The sequence below is a fragment of the Pelodiscus sinensis genome, chromosome 5 (assembly GCF_052426305.1).
Source record: "Pelodiscus sinensis isolate ZL-2025 chromosome 5, ASM5242630v1, whole genome shotgun sequence".
In the NCBI taxonomy this organism is placed as follows: domain Eukaryota; kingdom Metazoa; phylum Chordata; order Testudines; family Trionychidae; genus Pelodiscus; species Pelodiscus sinensis.
Window position 1 is genome coordinate 11,337,294 of NC_143056.1, and position 20,465 is coordinate 11,357,758.

At 41.7% G+C, this 20,465-nt stretch overlaps 1 protein-coding gene and 2 long non-coding RNA genes across 3 annotated transcripts in view; 1 reads left to right on the forward strand and 2 right to left on the reverse strand.

The window, feature by feature from the left end:
* Positions 1 to 540, forward strand: part of PSMA3 (proteasome 20S subunit alpha 3) — a 26,023-nt gene extending 25,483 nt beyond the window's left edge. The window contains exon 11 of the mRNA XM_006135244.5: positions 375 to 540. Coding sequence (XP_006135306.1) covers positions 375 to 419 — 45 coding nt within the window. The 3' untranslated portion in view covers positions 420 to 540. The remainder of the gene's footprint in view (positions 1 to 374) is intronic.
* Positions 1 to 20,427, reverse strand: part of LOC102459352 (uncharacterized) — a 27,997-nt gene extending 7,570 nt beyond the window's left edge. Inside the window, exon 1 of the long non-coding RNA XR_012903261.2 lies at positions 20,098 to 20,427. This is a non-coding gene — a long non-coding RNA (uncharacterized LOC102459352). The remainder of the gene's footprint in view (positions 1 to 20,097) is intronic.
* On the reverse strand, positions 11,036 to 20,091 carry LOC149524288 (uncharacterized). The gene is made up of 2 exons (XR_016349577.1): positions 19,844 to 20,091; positions 11,036 to 14,540 (listed from the first exon to the last, which is right to left on the reverse strand). It is a non-coding gene; the product is annotated as an uncharacterized LOC149524288 (long non-coding RNA).
* Positions 20,428 to 20,465: the final 38 nt, after the last annotated feature.

Below are 20,465 nucleotides of genomic sequence, written 5' to 3' on the forward strand. Positions count from 1 at the left end.
ATTGATCAGGAAAAACATAAGTATTGTGTGCATGTAGCAGTTCCACATTAGTATGCAAGAAATGTCATTGAAGTGCAGCCATCATTTTCAAAACCAGAGGATTTGACACTTTTCCCATGCAACCTTGTTAACTGCCACTGGGAGCTATGCAGGCTGTGTGGATACAGGGCTTTGTTTACTACTGTGGTATGGTAATTGTTGCATCCAATTTGTACAGGTAAGACTAAAATTTCTCACTTGCTTACAGTGAATTACTGTAAATAAGTCAAGTGTTAGCTTTAGAGAGTCAAATCCTTTGTAGGCGGATACTAGGACTTGTTCAGGAGCAACTGTACAAGACATAGTAGTTGATTATACTTTTTTTTTTTAAACAGGAGTCTTTGAAAGAGGAGGATGAATCAGATGACGACAATATGTAACACATTGTTACTACAATACAAGTTTCGGTTTTCTTAACTTGGAGTAGGAGTTTAATGTATTAACCTTGCATTATGTACTGGAAAGATGTTAACTTGCACTAAAGTATGCCATTTACTGTCAGATCAAGGTTCATACTTCATTTGAAAGTTGGAGATAGCTTTGTTGACCTATTGAAAAAAAGATATTGCCTCTCAGATAAGAATGAATGTTAGTAAACTTGTGCCAAAGACCATAGTGTCAAGAATGGAAGATGACATTTGGCAACCTGGGGGCATTTCTGCTGAGTACACCAGCATATTTAAACACAACCTCTGTATAAACTAAGCTATCCTTTTCATTTTTCAGTTGAGTAGACAACTAGTGCTATTAACTTCAAATTACAGATTCCATGTATAGCTTTACCAGTCAACTCAAGACTGCTTTCAGATTTTTTGTAGACACTGCAATTCTATCCTGAATTTAATAGTTTACAGGGGTGTGACTTTTACAGTACTCTATTGCACTCCTCTGCCTTATGTAAACCATACTGGCACAAAGTAATAACTAGTGCATGTTAACGTACATCAGTATGTTGTACCAACAGCATCTACTGCAGGGCATTTAGAACACTAGTATTGATAAGTCTTAAGATGTGTCTTAAGTGAGCTTCTAATATAGCTGCTCTATCCTAAAGCCATTTCAAATTGATTTTATACTCTCCCATTTATTCCTATAACCATTAAATTATGTAAGCAAGGGTAAAATAGTCTTAGTTATGGCAGTGGATCATACCTGGAGAGCTGGTTTGTGACTTAGGTAAACCACTTCAACTCTTTAAAACACTTGCCTCTCAGGGCTACTGAGGCTCCATTTATTTGTATTGCTCTGAGATCCTTCAGAGGGAAGGTGCATTGTCCGTCTTTGACTTGGTAAGCAAGCCCCTGTGACAGTTTGTACAATAGCCCTGTTATCAGAATTTAGCACATCACAGAAGATAATTAGGAATAAAGTCAGCCCTACCTGGATTACTGCTAGTTTGGTCTGCATCAAGGAGACAACTTATTCCATGACAAGGCCCCCTCCACCTCAAATCAGGCTAGGCCTAATGGAGAACTTCCAATCTGTAATAACTTTGTCACTAATTGACCAAAGAGTTAAGTCTCCCTCTCTGAAGTGACATGATTTGAAGCAGCTAGTGCAAGTGCTAGTTACCAAAGATTGCTAAGCAATCCCCTTCTGGGGTGGGGGGTATATGGTACCATACTTCATTATGCTGATACACAACAGTACTTAAATCTACAGCACTCAAGACTTGACAGTACCTAACATTAATGCTTGTAGTAGACCATATCAAAACACTGCAGGGCTGTGTTTTTGCTTGGATTGCATGGTCTGCATTTATTGAAAGATAAGTGTCCCTCATCTTTGCATTAGTTTTATAATGTAATATCTAGAAAATATAAATTCAAACTGAAACTATCAAGGATAGACATCCAACCTTAATGCAGTAACAGCTAAACTTGTGCATATCAGCACCATTCTAATACTACATAAGATTAACATCTAATGCATTTCCTTTGTCAGTACAACAGGAAATTTAGGAAAGAAATACTGCATATTGTGAAAGTGCTATATCTAAACTAACGTACACATTGGTCTGCTATGCTTGCAATAGGGGGAAGCTACCTGCGCATGAAATAAGCTTGGCTCTTGAAAACAGGGGCAAGAGTTAAATGAGGCTCTGGCCTTACCTCTACAGTGTGATTCAGGAGTTAAGTTACTAGGGCCTCAGCACCACAATTCAATTCCCATGTCTGCCAGAAGTTTCCATTTAAGAGGCATATCTATTCACCATTGTAAAATGGGGATAAGAATACCTCATCAGGAGTAGGTATGACAGACAGGTGCTCTCATTTGGGTAACAGGGGGACACAGCCTCATCTTAACTGAAATTCTTCTCTCTTCTACTTCATCCCATTTGGTTACTGGAAGGATACTGCCCTATTTTTTAAAAAACAAACATTTGAGGGAAGAAGTGGCTAAATTGGTTTTGCAAATTAAGATGAGTTCTTATGTCCTAATCTTAGCTATTGATTACACTTTTTCAGCTACATATGAAGAGACTGGCTCAAGGCAAGAATTAGGAACATACCAGAAAAGTGCAGTTAAGTGGCAGCGAAACTACCACTTTTAGATCCAGTATTAAAAACCACAGGTGCCAAGGCTACTTTACTAGTTGTCAGCAGAAAAGTAGGAATATTAGTAACTTAAATTTTAATACACCAGGAGAGGAGTCTTTTAAACTTCCTATTGTGCAAGGAAGTGGTACCAAACTAATTTGTCAGAGGAAGTTGAGACTTCATAGGATCCCAGGGTTCCTCCTAGCCTGTTTATTGCTCCAGATTGTCTTCCCCCCTTCCAATACAATATCATTTGATCTTAGAAACATTAGGCTACCTTGAGGAAGATTACTTATTGCCAGCCTTTGATAACCACCTTTAAAAGCTTTAACTGTTCATTTCAGTTAATGGTCCCAGCCTGACAGGCATTTTCATTAAGACCAGGTCTATGCTTACAGCCACAGTGAAAAAACAGTCATGTAGGCTTGTTATACCAAAGGCAGAGAGTTCTCCCCTCAAAATAAAACCAGCTCAACTAGCAGCAGTAGGCAAGAAAGGGATGGGAAGCTTTGAGCATTCATGGTATATTATTTATATACTGGCTGAATTTCTGGAATGGGCACCTACTGGAGGTTTTTAAAAGATTCAGATAAAATCAGATTCTCTCAGCTCAACTGGCAGGGGTTCAAAACCTGAATAAGTTTTAGTCCAGAACAGATGAGGAAGTTGACCATAAAACGTGTTAGACTTCAGTGTGGGAGGTCAGCAGAAACATAACTGACTACCTAGAGCTTAATTCTCATGCTAAAGTACAGTAAACTTCCAATAATCCGGCACCTTTAGGACCCGGGGGTGCCAGATTATCAGATATGCTGGACTATCAGAAGGGGGGGGCTATGAGGGGTCTGGAGTGGGGTGGGAGGGGATGCCACCCCAGACCCCTCATAGCCCCCCCTTACAATAGTCTGGCTCTGCCCCAGGCATCCCTGATTCAGCCACTGCTGGTCAGTTTCAGCAACAGCTGAATCAGGGAAGCCTACAATAGAGCAGCTGGGGTGCTGCCGGGTTGGTCCCGCAGCACCGTCCTTTGGCGCTGCGGGACCAACCTGGCAGCACTCGAGCTGCTCCGCCCCAGGCATCCCCAAGAGCAGCTGGGGTGCTGCTGGATTGGTCCCGCAGCCCCGAGGGGCAGCGCTACGAGACCAACCTGGCAGCACCCCAGCTGCTCTGCTCCCGGCTTCCGATTCAGCTGCTGGTTTAGTTTCAGCAGCAGCTGAATGGGGGAAGCCTGTCCCGCTGCCCCAGCACTTCCGGGTTCCTGATGGTGCCGGACCATCAGGAATCCCGGAGCATTGGATGCCAGACTAATGGAGTTTTGCTGTACCAACTTCTAAGCTGCAGTAGTCCCTTGCTCTGCTCTACTAAAAATATTTGCAATCAAAAGTGTGTCCAAGTTATTTTCAGAAGGCATATTAGTTGCTAAAATCCTTGAACAGGAAGCCCAGCCTTTGCTTGATTGCATATATTCATAGAACACACTTCATATGAACCTTAGATAGCCTGAAGTATTGGTAGTTTACCCATTTAATCATGAAAAAATAATTTGAACTCATTAAAATAGCTTCCTAATTTAATACTGGGGAATGACTTGTCATGAAAATTCACATACACAGATAACTGAAGTTGGAAGACTCCATATTTCAGAAAGTAATCAGCTTGGATGGACATAAGGTGAAATGTCCCCTCTCCCCCTCCAAACTATACAAACAAGATGATCAGAAGATGCACAAGAACTGGGGGAAAAAAACCTATGAATTAAGAAGTTTGCTGATTTGAGGCTTTAACATCTTCTGTGAGACAAAAGCAAGATTCCCATAGCTGCTTGTTATAGGTTGTTACATACTAGCAAGGGGATGCATTTCAGAAAAATTCAAAAGGTTCTGAGATCGCAGAGTTTGTGTAGCACTAAGTGACAATGAGGTTCAGCATTGCTATTTAAAGACTTAGTGATAAGTCTTAACAGTGAGAAGGAGTATGAAACTCTTGCAATGTCATTGTTTTCCTTCTCAGACTCATGGTTAAGTTACCAGAAGAATGTTTGGTCACATGCGCGATGTGCTGCTACATATTAGAAATGAAGATTGTTTAGGGTTCTGCTAAGGGAGAGTAGCCTCAGTTCTTTCGAAAAGCCTGTTTAACATTCATTCTAGTGCAGGAGTTCAACAGAAGTATTTTAAAAATTGCTGATCTATTTAAGTGCAAAGATTTCCTCTAGATTTAAGTACTCAACTCCTTGCTTTCTATACAAGAAAATTGTGGAAGTACTGGCATTTAAGTAAATGACAATCTTAAAAATTAAGAGCTAGTGAAGAGTTTAGACATATGAAATGGGCACACAATGAATAATTTTCTGAATGCTTTCTAATTTTAACTGGGCACTTCTTGCCAAGATTAGGAGTTGGCTAACCATAATTCATTAACACATGCATTAAATATACCACACATCATATTACCACCTAATACTTCTGACAGTAAACGATCTGATCACTAGTTCAAGACCAGTGCTTTGAATAGCAGGTTGCTCTGAATTCACTCATTGCACCAGTCATTTTAACAATATTTTCATGATTGACTAGTTAGAAATTAATGCCTTCCATGATCTGACAGAGTTTTACAAGCCATGCCATTTGTTAGGAGAACTGCCGGGGGATATAAACAATTGCTTTCAAACCACTGAAAGCCATAGCCACTTTGGGAATTTTAACAAACACTATAGATTTCTATCACCAGCAATAGCTGATGTTAGAGAACTCATTCCTCACTTTCAGTGGTTTGACATAGGGCCTAGGTAAGTACTTTTGTCAACGTGGAAGTCTTTGGTTTTATCCCTTAAAAATGCTGTTGCCAATTGTCCACCTCTCTCCTAGTGTAGTTCAGCAGCTTTGAAACAGTTGCTTTATCTTTTCTTCTTGTGGTCTACATAGTGCTAACAATTTCTCTGCATATACACTATTATAAGTTGCACAGTTAATGGAGTCTCAAATTAAACTACTTGCTTATTCAAATGTATAGCCCTAGAGAAATTGCATCATCAGTATCCAATGCTACCTGTACACCTATTAATGACAGCTATCTTAATTGTAGCTATCTGAAAGAAAATCTTCCCTATTCAGATAGTTTTAACTTAGCACACACCATGCTGGTTTGATCAGTTGTCCAGTCCAGTATTGCCTTGTGCATGTGGTCTTTGAGCTGTGAATGTCTACCAGAATCCCTTTAAGAGGTCTATAAATCTTTTGTAAACTAAATTAAAAGCAGGCAGAAAGTTTGATAAAATGCTGGTATAGGTTGGACTTCCCTGGTTCAGCTCCCTATGGGTCTGACTGGTCCTGGAAGAGGGAGTTTTCCAGACAGGGAAGGTTGAGGGAGGAGGATGGGATGAGACCAGCCTCTCCCCTGGACTCCACTATCTAGCCTGCCAGCATTTGTGCCCCTCCCCCACCCCCTGCTTTTCAGGCCACAGATGTTGCCAGGCCAGAGTGTCCTGGACCAGAGGTTCAACTTGTACTGCATTCTGCTTGTAGCAGGGCTAGCACGTAATCCCCTATGATGATAGGACTCAGAGGCTACTAGTTTAAAGTTTCAGGGAAAAACAAACTATAAAAAGTAAATAGTAAAAATTAAGATAATCAAATCCTAAATCTGACACTTGTGCTAGAGTGAGAAGTTCACCTAATTCTCAGCAGCCTACTTGAGCAAGCAGGCAGTACTTTGTCTGGACTAGGGATGTAAAATCCTGTGCACTGGTTAACCAGTTAAATGAGGTTTCTCATGTTTAGCCAATTAAGGGGGGGGGGGCTGCTCCAGATGCCCAGAGCAATCCTTCCACAGCAGACCCCACAGGGCTGATTCAGCCCCCAACAGTTAATCAGAACTAGTAAGCATCACCCAGTAGGTTAACGTTACACATCCCTAGTTTGGTCCATCTTATTTGGATAATCTCTACACAATACTAAAGTAGCATAATTAGGTTCACCAGGTAGCTATATATATATATATATATATATATATATATATATATATATATATATATATATATAGTAATACTGACAGAGCAGCATCAAATGCTTAACTGTCCACTTGGAGCCCATGTAGTGGCTTTTGCTATTCCAAAATGCTTCAGGATTTCATAGGCAGTTTAACATTTCATGCACTGCTACTTCTGACTAAAAATAGAGGCCTTAGGAGAGCACCCAATGTGCTAGTGCTGTTTAGTCCAGATGCCAAGATTCTGACACTTTCATTTTGATGTTGCCAAGTCCTTCTCTATTAAATGGTTGAGACAGAACAGCCAACTACTGTTAAAACTGACAGTTCTTCCCATATGTTTCCTCTTGATCAGCAGGATAGTCTGGAACATTTTGACAACAGTTTTATGGCATAAACCTATCATCTTACTTGTCCCTTGGTACTCTCTCCACAGTCTGTGGCACAGTTATTTGAAGAGTTTAAAAAGATCCTTGTTCCTTTTACCTGTTAGTACTCCCCTTTACAACTTCTTGGAGGTAGAAACAGGCAGACTGGTATCATCCAGTGCTGTATCTAAACTACAAAAGGATTAGGTTTCAGGAAGCCATTTGCATTAGTTTCAGGTTTGTGCCCATGATGACGACTTGACTGTCAAGCTTATACCATGCAGACTGTTCCCAGACAGGTAAATATTTAAAATATGTAAAACTGTCAATGTTGAAATACCAGATCCTCCAGTGTTTACTGTTTATATAAAATACATACTTCCTGTGGGAAATTAAGCCTCTACAGACCAGCCACAATGTATATAAAACCAAAACAATAGCTACAGTTTGTGTGAAAAACAGACTTGGGGGAGGGCTGGAGCTTCCCATTTCGGTTTAGCAGTTTCATTATAGCCCATCTACCCTAAAAATCAGTTTCTTCTCACCCAAATCTACCCGCCACAGATTCAAAAACAGACACCACACACCCTGAGAGTGAAAGTCCATTGACTTGCTCGGGACAAAACCAAAACAGATTCCCACTTTTACCATAAAGAGCAGCTAGATCTGCATCCTCAGAGCCAATCTTGCACACACCGATTGGGCTGTATAAACATTTTCTGTCAATCTTACTGCACTCCTAAAGTATGCGTTCTTATTCTGTATTTGAGTCACTATTCTGGTATTTAGTGGAACTGGAATTGTCTCATTCCCAATTACAGTACTCATGTATGTTATGGAAGTGAGTCAATATGCAGAAGCCTTGTTTTGATAAGAGTATGAAGCAAACTATAGCCAGCATATTTTCTTGAGTCAGGTCAGAACAGCATTAGAGACCAGAAGAACTTGAAAAATTTACTAGACACCTACTAGCTAAACTCATAAGAGAGGTCAGTAGCCTTCCCCCAATCAGCAGAGTCCACTAACAAGCTCGTAAGAATGCCACTCAACCGCTGAGAAGTGCCAGCATGACGTTACTAAAGCATTCGCGGTGTCTATCCATCTGTAACCAATGCGAAAGACAGGAAGCTTCTCTCCCACAAGTGCACCTCCATTCACGTAAGAATTTGTCACTCTGCAGATCCTCCCCTTAGGACTCTGAGCTGTTAATGTTTCCACTTCATCCTTTCTTGTTTTGGGGGTGTCTTCCATAGAGACCCTTTATTGCTCCTCAGCCTGAGCATTAGTAGGAAAAGATTTCACAGATACAAGATTCTCAACTGTAGTGAAACCTGTCCTGTTAATTTTGTTCAGCTTTACCAGGCAGCAGCAACTATGAGTCTCATTTGTTCCTTCCACACGAGTTCAAAATAGGAAGAACTTTGCAATCATAGCAAAATTATTAAACACATGTGTCTTGGTCCCACTTAGTCAGCAGGAAAAGCTTTCCATTCTCTGTAGCAAGCGTGGAGAACCTTTTTTCTATCAGAGGCCCGTAACCCACAGAAAAAATCATGGGCTACACAAAACCCCATGGGGGGGTGGAAGCATGGTGCCTTCCTCCTATAGCAAAGTGAGCCAGCATGCAAAGCTCCAACCCAAAAGGGGAGATTCACAGAGAATCCAAAATGAGGGATCCAGGATGCAGACGGGGGTGAGGGCTCCAGTTTGGGATGCAGGAGTTCTGGAGAGGAGCTAGGGTATGGGAGGGCATTGTGATCTAGGCCTGGGGATTTGGGAGTACTGGCTCCAGGCAGGTAGTGCTCACCCTTGGCAGCTCCCAGGCAATGGTGCGCGGCTAATGCATGCTGCCTACTTGCCCTGGCTCCACACTGCTCCTGGAAGCAGCCACTCTGCCTAGTCCGGGGGCTCCACACTGCTCCTGGAAGCAGCCACTCTGCCTAGGCCCTAGGCAGAGGTGGTTCTTCCTAGTGGATGCGGTCCGGACAGTGTCCACAATTCCTGCCTAAAGGGAGCTGGTGCTGGAGGCAACACATGGAGCTTCCCTTATTAACCGTGTGCCTAAAGGCTGCTGGGACATAACTCTTCTTGCCTGTAGCCCAGAAATTTTCCATAGGCCTGATGAAATTAAGCTGTGTGTTGGAGGTTCCCTGTCCCTAAGTCTATGGCATTTGGACTTTTCTGCTGAGATTTTTGAAGAAGTTTGATTTTCAATGGGATTTGGATACAGAAAACCCTTCCTTGGGCACCTCTGAAAATCCAAGCTTTAAACCATGGAGACCAAGAATACCATTAACATGCAAGTGCTCTATGCCTTGGAGTTTTGACCTCGAGAGCTTCAACTGAAACACACACACACACACACACACACACACTTACAAGCAAACTTGAGCTGAAATTGTCTGATGTAATTTTAACAGCCAGCTAAGAAAATGGGCTTGTTAAACAATTTACAAAACTAAAAAGTTCCTTTCCCTCTTAATGTTTACTACTGTCTCTTGTGATACTATTTCACTAGCTTCCCCAGGCTTTCATCCTCAGTAAGGCCTTATCCTTTAATGGATGAAAACAAGCAGAAAGCTATTGTAAGATTTCTTAAAATGACTATACATTTAAAAAAAAAAGAGTTTGTAGCCTTATTCTTTAATCCTGAACTAAAATACTTACAACTAATACATATCCGGAGCGTAAACAGACTTAGAAATATCAAGTGTCAAGTCTGATCTTCCCTGCTTTTGCTGGGAGGCTTGCTTTACCTCTAAGGGTACATCTACACAACAGCGTTATTTTGGAGTAACTGGCATTATTTCAAAATAACATAGTCCATGCCTACACAACAAGCAGTTATTTCAACACTGTTGAGCTGGAGGACTTCTTAGACTCCTGTAATGCTGCTGTGTAAACATACCCTTACTGAATACAGCATGCTAAACTAAATCAAGTGCAGAATATTTCCTCTTAGAAGCAAACTGATCTTGAGTACAAATAGTAAGATTGTTTCACCGATTTTTGACACTGGTACAACCAGTGCTGGAATACTGTGTCCAGTCTTAGTGCCCACAACTCAAGAAGGATGTTGATAAATTGGGGGACGATCAGAGAAGAACCATGACACTGATTCAAGGATTAGAAAAACCTGACAGTGATAGACTCAAGAAGCTCATCTGTGTAGCTTAAAAAAAGAAAAGATTAAAAAGTTCCCTTTAGGGAATCAAGTCATAATAGATTCTTTAATAATGGGCTCTTCAGTCTAAAAGAGAAAGGTATAACCATTCAGTGGCTGAAAGCTGAAGCTAGACAAATTTAGACTGGAAATAAGGCATATACTTTAAACAGTGGGAATAGTTAGCCATTGTAAGTTACAAAGATTCATGGTGGCTTCATCACTAGCAATTAAATCAAAATGAGATGTGCTCTAGGAATTTGGGGAAGTTCCATGGCCAAAGGTCAGACTACATGATCATAGTGGTCCTTTCTGGCCATGGAATCTATGCATTTTCATTAAGTTGCTTGTCAACATGAACAATCAGATCTAAAAACATTGTCTTTGGATGCTGTATTGTCACTTATACTACAATTAATGTGAAGTACAATTCTGAATTTAGTGGTTTGCACTGGTGTAAATAACTACACGAGGTGAATGGCAAAGAAGAATCAGCCCCAAGCATACACATGGGGAGGGGGATTGGGGAACTCTCCTGTAGACTTGCTCTCCCCCACCCACCCCAAAAAAGGGGTTAGGATCCAACATCTATAGTTTACATGCTCTCCCCCCTACCCCCTGAAGATGGCTGATGTTCTTATACCAAAGAGACTTTCAGTAGGAAGAGTTTAATTCTTTGCCTGCTCTAGATTACCTAGGCACTTTAGAACTTGAACCGTAACTTCCATGGATATACATATCTATCCTTACACAAATGCTCCCTTACTACAGAAGTTAGAAATTCAAAACATGAAGTTATGTTTTGGGGAGGGATGTAAAGGAGTAGCCTATGCTTATCCGGCGCTGGGGGGAGCCTGCTTAAAAGCCTGTTTCCCCAGCACCATCTCCACAGTGTTGCCCACCCCTCCTCACCCTTGCTGCTGTCTCTATTGGGGGGGGGGGGGAGGGGGGAGAGATGCACAGGCACCACAGCAGGCTGCTGTGAAGCAGCCCCTCTACACAGGAGGTCCCAATTCCCTACTGCACACACGGGCTATTGCCAGTGAGCAGGCAGCACAGCTCAATCCCAGCTCATGCTGGGTGCAGGAACAAACCCCACTGGGGCTCTACAATTTAAAAAGGTAGGAGCTGGGCAGTTTTACCCCCTGGCTCCTATGAGCTGTGTCTACACTGGCCCACTTATTCCAGAAAAGCGGCTGATTTTCTGGAATAAGCTGCGAGCTGTCTACACTGGCCCTTGAATTTCCGGAAAAGCAACGACGCTCTACTGTACAAAATCAGCCACTATTCCGGAAAAGCTACGCCGCTCCCGCTCGGGCATAAGTCCTTATTCCGGAACACTGTTCCGGAAAAGGGCCAGTGTAGACAGCCCAGTAGTCTTTTCTGGAAAAAAGCTCGGATCGCGAAAATGACGATCGGGGCTCTTTTCCGGAAAAGTGCTTCTACATTGGCCACAGATGCTTTTCCGGAAAAGCAGCCTGCCAATGTAGACGCTCCTTTTCCAGAAAAACTTAAAACGGAATAGTATTCCGTTTTAAGCAGTTCTGGAAATTCATGCCAGTGTAGACACAGCCATGGTGTTTTGAATTGCAGAGCCACATTGGGAATTGGTCACACACCTGGCATGAGCCAGAACTAAGCCAGGCTGCCTATTAACTACTCAGTCAGTTAAATACTTACCTCTTAACATCCCTAGTGTCTTCCTTACACAGGGCTGACTACTGTTAACACAAGTGAACTGAGAATTGGAAGATAATGCAATTTATCCATCTTAAAATGGCTCCAGAAATTAAATCCATTTTTACTTTGATAAAAAGCTCCAAATGTGACAAGTATACACAAAAACCTGAGTATGAGTCTTAAAACTCAGACTTCACCGCAGAATCTGAGAAAACTCTTAGGACCCATTTCAAAATAGTCTCTTGCAGATCTCTTATGAGCCAGCAGTTTTATTTCCTCCCCACAAATGGAAATAGCCTGATGGCTCAGGCTTTTTGACTAATGTGGCTGCAGAAATGGACTGTGTGTGATTTTTCTCTCTTCATATTCAAACTCTATAATGGAGATGATTTAGATTCCCACTGACTCTCATAAAAATATACCGCCCTCCCCAGCAAAAGGAAGCACAAGACACTGAATTGAGTTCAATATTTTACATTTACCAGCTTGAAGGCAGTTCATGACTGTAATAAAATGTAGAACCTAAAACTTATTTGGAACAAAACAGGATGAAGCCTCCTGGTTGCCATAACTTGGAGACTAACAAATATAGTATGCAGATTGTTCTCCCCCCTTCAGTTAAATATTCCTGTCAGACAGGACTACCTGTCCCCATGCTGTATGTAGGTTTTCAAACATGCAACAAGAACAAGTGACTTACACTTTCTGGTTTTATCAAGGACAAATGGGAAGCCTACAAATCTGAAGTCTTCTACCTTGGATTTCAGAGCCTACATTCTCAAGCCAGTTCTACACTAGGGGACAAGTTCAAATTAAGACACACAACTCCAGTTATGTTAATTTTATAGCTGGAGTCAAAGTACCTTAATTCGGACTTTGGCATCATCCCTACAGCAGGAGGTGGACAAATGCTCCAATCAACTTCCTTTACTTGTGCGAAGAAGTACCTGCAGAGGCATCCTCAGCCTTCAATTTAGGTGGTCCTTACCACACCTGCTGAACAGAATGCCAGGAGATTGACTTCTGCCGCATCAATCTGCAGGTAAGTACAGATGTGGCCTCAGAGGTAGTATGTGAATACACATGGGCACAAGGGCCATCACACAGCATGTTGAGTTTCTGAATCCTGAAAGTAAATTAACTAATCTGTTCCTTTCATCTTCACACTGCAATCTTGTGCTTTGAAGATTCTGATCTGATTTATTCAGGTGTCATTTTCTCATCTATTGCTGGGCTAGTTAAACAATGGGTGACTAGAAAGAAGCAGGCCAATCAGTACAGCTGCTCCCTGAGTTGTGAACGGTCAAATTACAACTGTTCGCACTTATGACCAAAGCTCCCATGGAGCGGTAGTAAAGGTGGTCCCGAGTTACGAATGTGACCCACACTTACGAACAGCACGGTCATTTGTAACTCAATGGGGTCCGAGTTACGAACAGATGGAGTTACGGCCAACTGTTTGGTCCGTAACTTGTTCATAACAGAGAGGCTGTAGTCTATACAAGGGCAGACTTTGGAAGTATCAGGAAAGGGACTGATTGTCAACAGTCCCTCAATCTCATTCAACAGAGAAGCTATTTTAGTCAAGTTTAAGCATCAGTACTTTTTAAAATCCCCACTTTGTATACGTTATTGCCATGACTCATGGCAATAAAGGCAATTAGATATAGAGACTAACAATACACTGTATCCAGGAAGAGAACTTCACATTTAAAAAAAAAGCTTAGTGTCAAAGTTTTAGGTACTTGTTGAGGATGACTTGTCCACTCCTTTGAGAGGCAACCACAAGCAGATAATCATTCCAAACAATTGACATATTGCATCACCATATTTAATAATTCAAATAAAATACTCCAAGTTTAGGAATAAAATCACCCTATGTTTAAAAAACCCTAAGTTACCAAACTTACCCAACACTAGATCAAAAGATATGTTCCATTAACAAAAAAGGGTTACTTGTCTCTGAAGACCACTATAAAAAAACCCACCACAGAAGATCAAGCAATCATGTTCATAGGGTGTTTAGAAAAGCAGAAACCTTGAATGCCCTGAATTAGGACAGTGATAAAGATCAGTAAATCAGACTGCATTAGCTTTCAAAGGCTGCACATGAGAAGCATATGTCTAACAGAGGAAGTGCTAAATGATTTAACACACTAAATACATAATCTAAGTTTCAATATACAGATGGAAACCGTGCATAACAATTACGTCATGTTTTTGTGCAAAGTGAGATTTCTCAATATCCATTCTACTATGTCTTATGTGCTCTGGAAAAAAGTGTTGAAATACTGTGTAAAATAAGAGACAGGAGAGGATGTGTCTAACAGACAGTACCAAAATATTGGAAATTACAGCATCACAGGTACAATTTATGCAGTTTGTCAGCCAAAGGCTACCCACGCAGCAGCTCCTTTTTAGTTTCACTGATTGCTTTGTTGGTAGATCATATTCTTCATATTTCCAGTTAAGCCTTTTAAACAAAACAGGTGTATTAGAGCAGCTTTTGCAAGCACTATAGTTCAACAGCAGGTGCAGTTGAGAAAAATTTCAGAAGCTGAATTGTCAGCCAACTATGGATTCTTAGTTCAAAGCAGCTGTTTAAGTGCTTATAAATTTTAATGCAAAAACAGAGCATTAATGTTTTTTCAAAGAAATCTGCAGTGACCACCAACTAAACACTAGAGATAAAACTGACAGCCAAGTAAGTGAAAATTGCAGTCTGTTTGGCTTGAGACAGGTACAGCACTGGGTAAGGAAGTCCTAAAAAATGGAGAACAAAATGAAGCCATTTAGATAAAACTCATGACTTTGTTAATCATTCTACACATACAGAAATATAGGCTAAAAAGCCTGTAAGTAATCTAAATGAAGGATTTAAAGGAAAACATTACAAACTTGATTTTAGTACTTCTGAATAGGGATGTTAAAATGTGTGTAATTATGTAACTGTTTAACCCCTGAAAATTTCAGCAGTGGGAGCCAGCTTGTAAGACAACTCCCACCTGCTATTTCCCACATTGCTGCATCTGATACATAGGGAGTAGTGCAGAGTGGCAGGTGGCTCTCCAGGCTGATGTGTGTAGGGAGCCTGCTTTTAAAACTGGCTATCCATGCATACGGTCTCCTATCTGCTACCCTGCATTGTTACCTCTGTATCAGGGACAGCAGTGCAGGGCAGCAGGCGGCTCCCGAGGAGCTGGTTTTTTAAGTTAGCTCCCTATGCATACAGGGAGTCTGTGTATGTGTTGACATTAACCAATGGAGCTTGGGTTCATTGGTTAACTGTTTACATGGTTACACTTTAACATCCCAACTTCTGAAAGCATCTGGAGGAGAGAAATCTACAAAATGTTGAAAACAAGGTTGAATTTATGTGAATTCATAAGTAATGGCCATCAGACTCACATTTTAGAAAGCTACAGTGATCTCTCTAGATCAGGGGTTCCCAACCTGGGGTATGTGTACCCCCAGGGGGTACAAGAAGCTTGTCAAGGGGATACGGGGAATATTTGGCAAATAACTAGATTATCCTAATTGAAATATTCCAAAAGTAGTAGTGTTACTGAAAAAAGTTGTGGACTCTAGAGTCTAGAATGTATTCCTTTTCATATTGAATAGGAGGTACGGGAAGGTTTACTAAAAGCCAAGGAGGTACAGGGACCAAAAACGGTTGGGAACCCCTGCTCTAGATACAGCGTGTACCACAAAGATTTATCTCTGCATATTTACGGTTTTCCTAATAGATGAGATATTTTGCTATGAAGTATTTATTTTTAATTTTAGCTCCATCTCAGTGGTAAATAAACAATCTGCTATCTACTGAATGGAGTTAAATCGTAAGTCTGAAAGAGATAATCCTTTTTAAAAGTACTAAGCATCAGTTATTCACAATTCATTAAATTGTATTATGGTAATGTTTAGTGATTACAATAGACACAACACCTAAGAAAGTGAGACACCAAAGAGCATCAGTTCTTGCCTTGGAGGTACAAGTACCAAATAGACAAAGTGAAGCCAGAAAGCAGGTAGAATCTAGACCTTAAATCTAGACCATAGACCTGCACTACTCAAGAAAGTAGTAGTTAGTTTTTACAGTGTTCAGGAAAATAACTAATTTAACATAGCTGCTGAGTAAATTCTAGACCAACTCGGAAAATTCCTAACAGTTGCTCCAAAGGATTCACAGATCCAAAAGTTTAATGTGATTGTATATAACAAAGGGTCTCAACTCAGGTCTGATATTCTGGCCATTTCTCTTCCACAAACTCCCATTACATCCCAAGAATTATCTAAGCTGAGTCAGAGGCATATTTAGGACATTTATAAAAATGCTGAGCATCTACAGCTAACGTAAGTTTGAGCCAGCATGCTCAAGAGTCTGGTAACTGGTCTGAATCTGTCACTTTGATCAATACGATCAATTTTGATCTATAAAAGTTGATGAGCTTTGACATGAGATCTATGCTGAAATATGAACTCAAATCAATATACTCATCTTCAATATTTCAGCTATGTATGTTCTTATACCTCCCCCAAATCTAATTTGTGCCACATGATCACAAAGAATTTATTGAAAAATCCACATCAAACACACACATCAGTGTTTGTGCACATTTATTCAATCTCAGATTAAGTTACCTATGCAACTTCACCTCCTCTTGCATTCTTGCTGCAGCACAGACAAGATGAAGACATCTGTCAAAAAACTTAAGAACTGAAAAAAACTCAACTAATTGTCAGGTACAAGAAAAACTATGGAAGCACTTTACTTCCGATTGGTAGAGATAAATCACTTGTAAAAACTCAAGATAGGAGACGCTAACTCCTCTATTGCAACATTAAGGTAAAAGACTAACAAGATTTCTCTTCTGCCATCCCAGTGAAATAATTTTAGCTCTGAAATTGTGTGAAGCAGTTTTATAGTATTGGTTTGCTTCTTATCTAAGAAAAACTAGAAAATAAAGACAAACCATGTCCCTCAAAGGTGGATGCCAGAATTTAAGCCACCAAGTAGGTGTGGCCTCTGTTTTAGATATTTTGAACACTAACAAATCCAACCCCGGGTAACAGGAAATGCAGTTGCTCAGCACCAGCTGTTACAATACACAAGTGAGTATGTTTACATCCAAATCAAGCAACAGAAGACTTCTGAAATTCATGGTATGTGTGGTACATATTTTAATTGAATCAAAAAATTTTCTTCATGAGGCACAAGTTCATTTCTACCAGATTAAACAATTTGTAGTAAGAATCAAGATTAGATGCAAAGACATTATAATTTTTAAAAGCTCAAGCTTTTAGAACACATCTTACAAGCACCAATATTGGCCCTCATCACTAGTTTACATAGCTTGCATACAGAATTATGTAGTAGACTGTTTTCCTCAATTCATGCAACATACCTCCATGCATTCAGAGGTGGCAAAGATTTGAAAGATCTGCAGTTATATAGCAAAGTGGGTTTTTTGCTTTAAAATAAAAACATACAGAAACAAATTGTAGAACCCACCAGAAAGTCTTTTAAGTAGGATGGCCTAAAATGTGTGTGTGTGTGGGGGGGGAGGGGAGGGGGGGGGGGTTAGGCCTGAACACAAAAGTGGAAATCTAAAAAAATAATTTAAACAGTGGCATTGCTTATAGAAGTCTCTGCTAATATAGCTATAGAGTCCATAATCAGTTCAATAAAAAAGAAAGCATATTGTGTAATTGTCCAAGACAGCAAAGCTCCAAGTAGTAACTAAAGGAAAGCTTCAGAAATTTGTCCTAATTTGATTTCTCAGTTCTTTGCCTCATTTTTAGAAAGTGGTGAGGGGAACAAATTGTCCTGAGGTAAGTGAAAAGTGACAAAAACCAAAGTCCCTTATCCCAAATGGTCAGAGATTTTAAAACAATGACATTCAGCCTGCAGAACTGTTAGTAGATAACGGGGAGGGTGCTCACTACTCCCACTGCAGTTCTGCAGTTTAAGTGTAGGAGGAGCCTGGCATCCCAGCTGGCACCACCCCCAGGAGTTAACACTGCTGTGCCAGGTGGCTCTTCCTACATTGAAAGGGCAGAGCCTCATTGCCTCCTGTTCCCCTCCATGACAGCGATGATGCTAGGGAAAACCAGCTTTTATCCCCTACTGAAGTACCTAAAGCATATCCAAACTATGCAACACTGCCTAACTAGGAAACTTTTCCTTTGTCAGGTCTTGCTAATGCTTCAGATCCAATACAAACCAAAATCTTTAGAACAGACTTGAAAGCTGGTTATTAGGTATCAAGCCCCTCTGGCAGCATTCAGCATATAATGGTCATCTCTGGAGCTCTGATCTTTCTATAAACTCTGCATGGTGAACTCCTGCAACCAGAGCCCACTGCAAGATGGGAGTCTAAAGCACTAGACAGAAGGTTGAAGGAGTGTTCTCAAGTCAAGTTTATTATGCAAAACATTTAATAAAATTACATTTAGCTCTCAAGCAGGTTTAGTGATGACAGCACTTCACATTATAGCTTGACTTTCAGTTTAGTGCTTTATCTATTAAAGTTAATATATGAAGCCATAAAATGCTTTACACATTTAAAAGTAAAGTAAGTTTATTTTTAAAAAAATCTACTTTGTTGGAATTAAATATGAATTGATTCAGGTAGCTTAACAGGTATACACATGCACACAGCATTTTGCAAGTTCATTGACTACATGGACAGCAGCCAAAAACAAGTTACAGAACTACACTAGAATGTTACAAATGCCTCAGGAATGTATGTTGTTGCTAACTCTGAATAAAATGTTTGTGTTTTCAAAAGTTTACAACTGATTAATACAGCTTTGAAAGTGTAATATGCAGATGGAATGCTACTTTTAACTACCTTAATTTAAATGAAGAGTTCTCTTTGTATTTTTTTATTACACATTCCCTTTAGTAGTTTATGTTTAATACAGAGCATAGTACTGTATGGTGTTTTTTTGTTTTGGCTGCTGATTGTGTACTTTCAGTTCAAAATGAGGTGTGTGGATGACTACTGTCAAAGCAAAAGGTTCTCCCTTCAGCATAGGTAATCCACTTCAAGATGCAGTAGCTAGGCTGACAAGAGAATTCTCCCATGTCTATACAATGGGTCAAGTTGGTGTAACTACACTGCTCCAAGGATATGGATTTTCACACCCCTGAGCAACAGAGTTATATGGATCTAGTTTCCTGGTACACAATAAGTGTTAGTGACCCCTAATAAAACGAGTCAAAATAATTCTGGTGTTTCCAAGGAAATGAAAGTGTTCCAAATAACCAGTTTATGACAACATTCACTCCAAACTTGACTTAAGGGTGCAGAAAATACAACCTTTCATTTCATTGCCATCTAAAGAGTATTAGTACAACTAAGCTGTCTGCTCTGTGCTTCTCAGGATAACATGGCTGTGCCACTGCAGCAGAACCATGGTAAGCTGCGCTGTACAGCTGCTTTTTATCATTTGAGAGCCCTCTCCTACTGACAATAAAACCACTTCCAACAACGGGTGGTAGTTTTGTAGCAGAAAATGCTGCCACCACCAATGAAATGGTGCCCACATGAAGACGTTTTTCCATCATTAAAACTTTGTTCAGAGTGAAGTTTCACACTTCTAAGCAACAAGAGCTTTAACAATGAAAGTACCAGTGTAAAGGCAGCCTAAGATGTCAGTTCAGTTCCTTATCCCAGGAACAACCCCCACCCCAATACTCCTGGCAGCAACACCAAATTAGGGTAGCTTCCCTGTCCCTACCCTTTAACAACAGTCAATGAGGTAAACATGAAAAGCCGCACCGCTTGCTATTTAGTGTAGAGGAAACTGAGCTGCCTTTGGACTGCTCAAAAGCTCTCAGCCCCAAGAAAAACGGCCTCGGAGGCAAAACACGCTTCCCCTCCCTACCATAAGTATGACTGAGACAGCGCACACGCAACCGCCCTGGTGCCAAGGGCAACACGTAGGAAACTGGCCGACAGCACGTGCAATAACGCGGCTGCGTCTGAAACCAGCAGCTGGCGAGCTCCCAAACCACCACTATGCCCGCGGGACAGGCAGCTCCTCCGAGCTCTACCCACCCTCTCGGAGCCGCGCGCCGGCTGCCGCTGGGGCGCTCCCGCCCCACGTCGAGGTGACGAGCTGCAGCTTTCAGCGTCCACGCGCTCCTGGAAGCGCGGCCGGAGCCTCGCCTGGGGCTGCCCGCACGCTCCGACAGGCCTCGCTCCCCGCCGGGGCGGCGAACCCCAAGCCCCACGGGGCAGCGCCGACCGGCTTACTCCGCCGCCTCCTGGGCCCAGCCAGCACCGCGGGCGGCTGCCACCTCCCCTCTCACCGAGCTCCTCCTCCGCTGCCGCCGCCAGCGGCTCCTCAGAGGTCCCTTCACTTCCGGGGTCGGCCTCGCCGAGCTTCCCCCTCCCCCAGCTGCTGCGCCATCACCGCGCTGAGGAAGGGAAGAGGCTCCCCCCTCGCTACTAGTCCAGCCACTTCGCCGGCCGAAGGGAGAGAAGACGGTCTGCAGCCGGAAGTCCCACGGAGCCCCGGCCGCCCCCTCGCCCTTGGGACGAGGGCAGGCCTCCCCCCCAGAGAGCGCAGAGACCACTCCCGCTCCCGTCCTCCCCGCCTAAAATGGGAAAGAACATCGTACAAAATGGCGCCCGAGAGGCCCACCGCGGCGCATGCGCTGTACGCAACTATGCAACC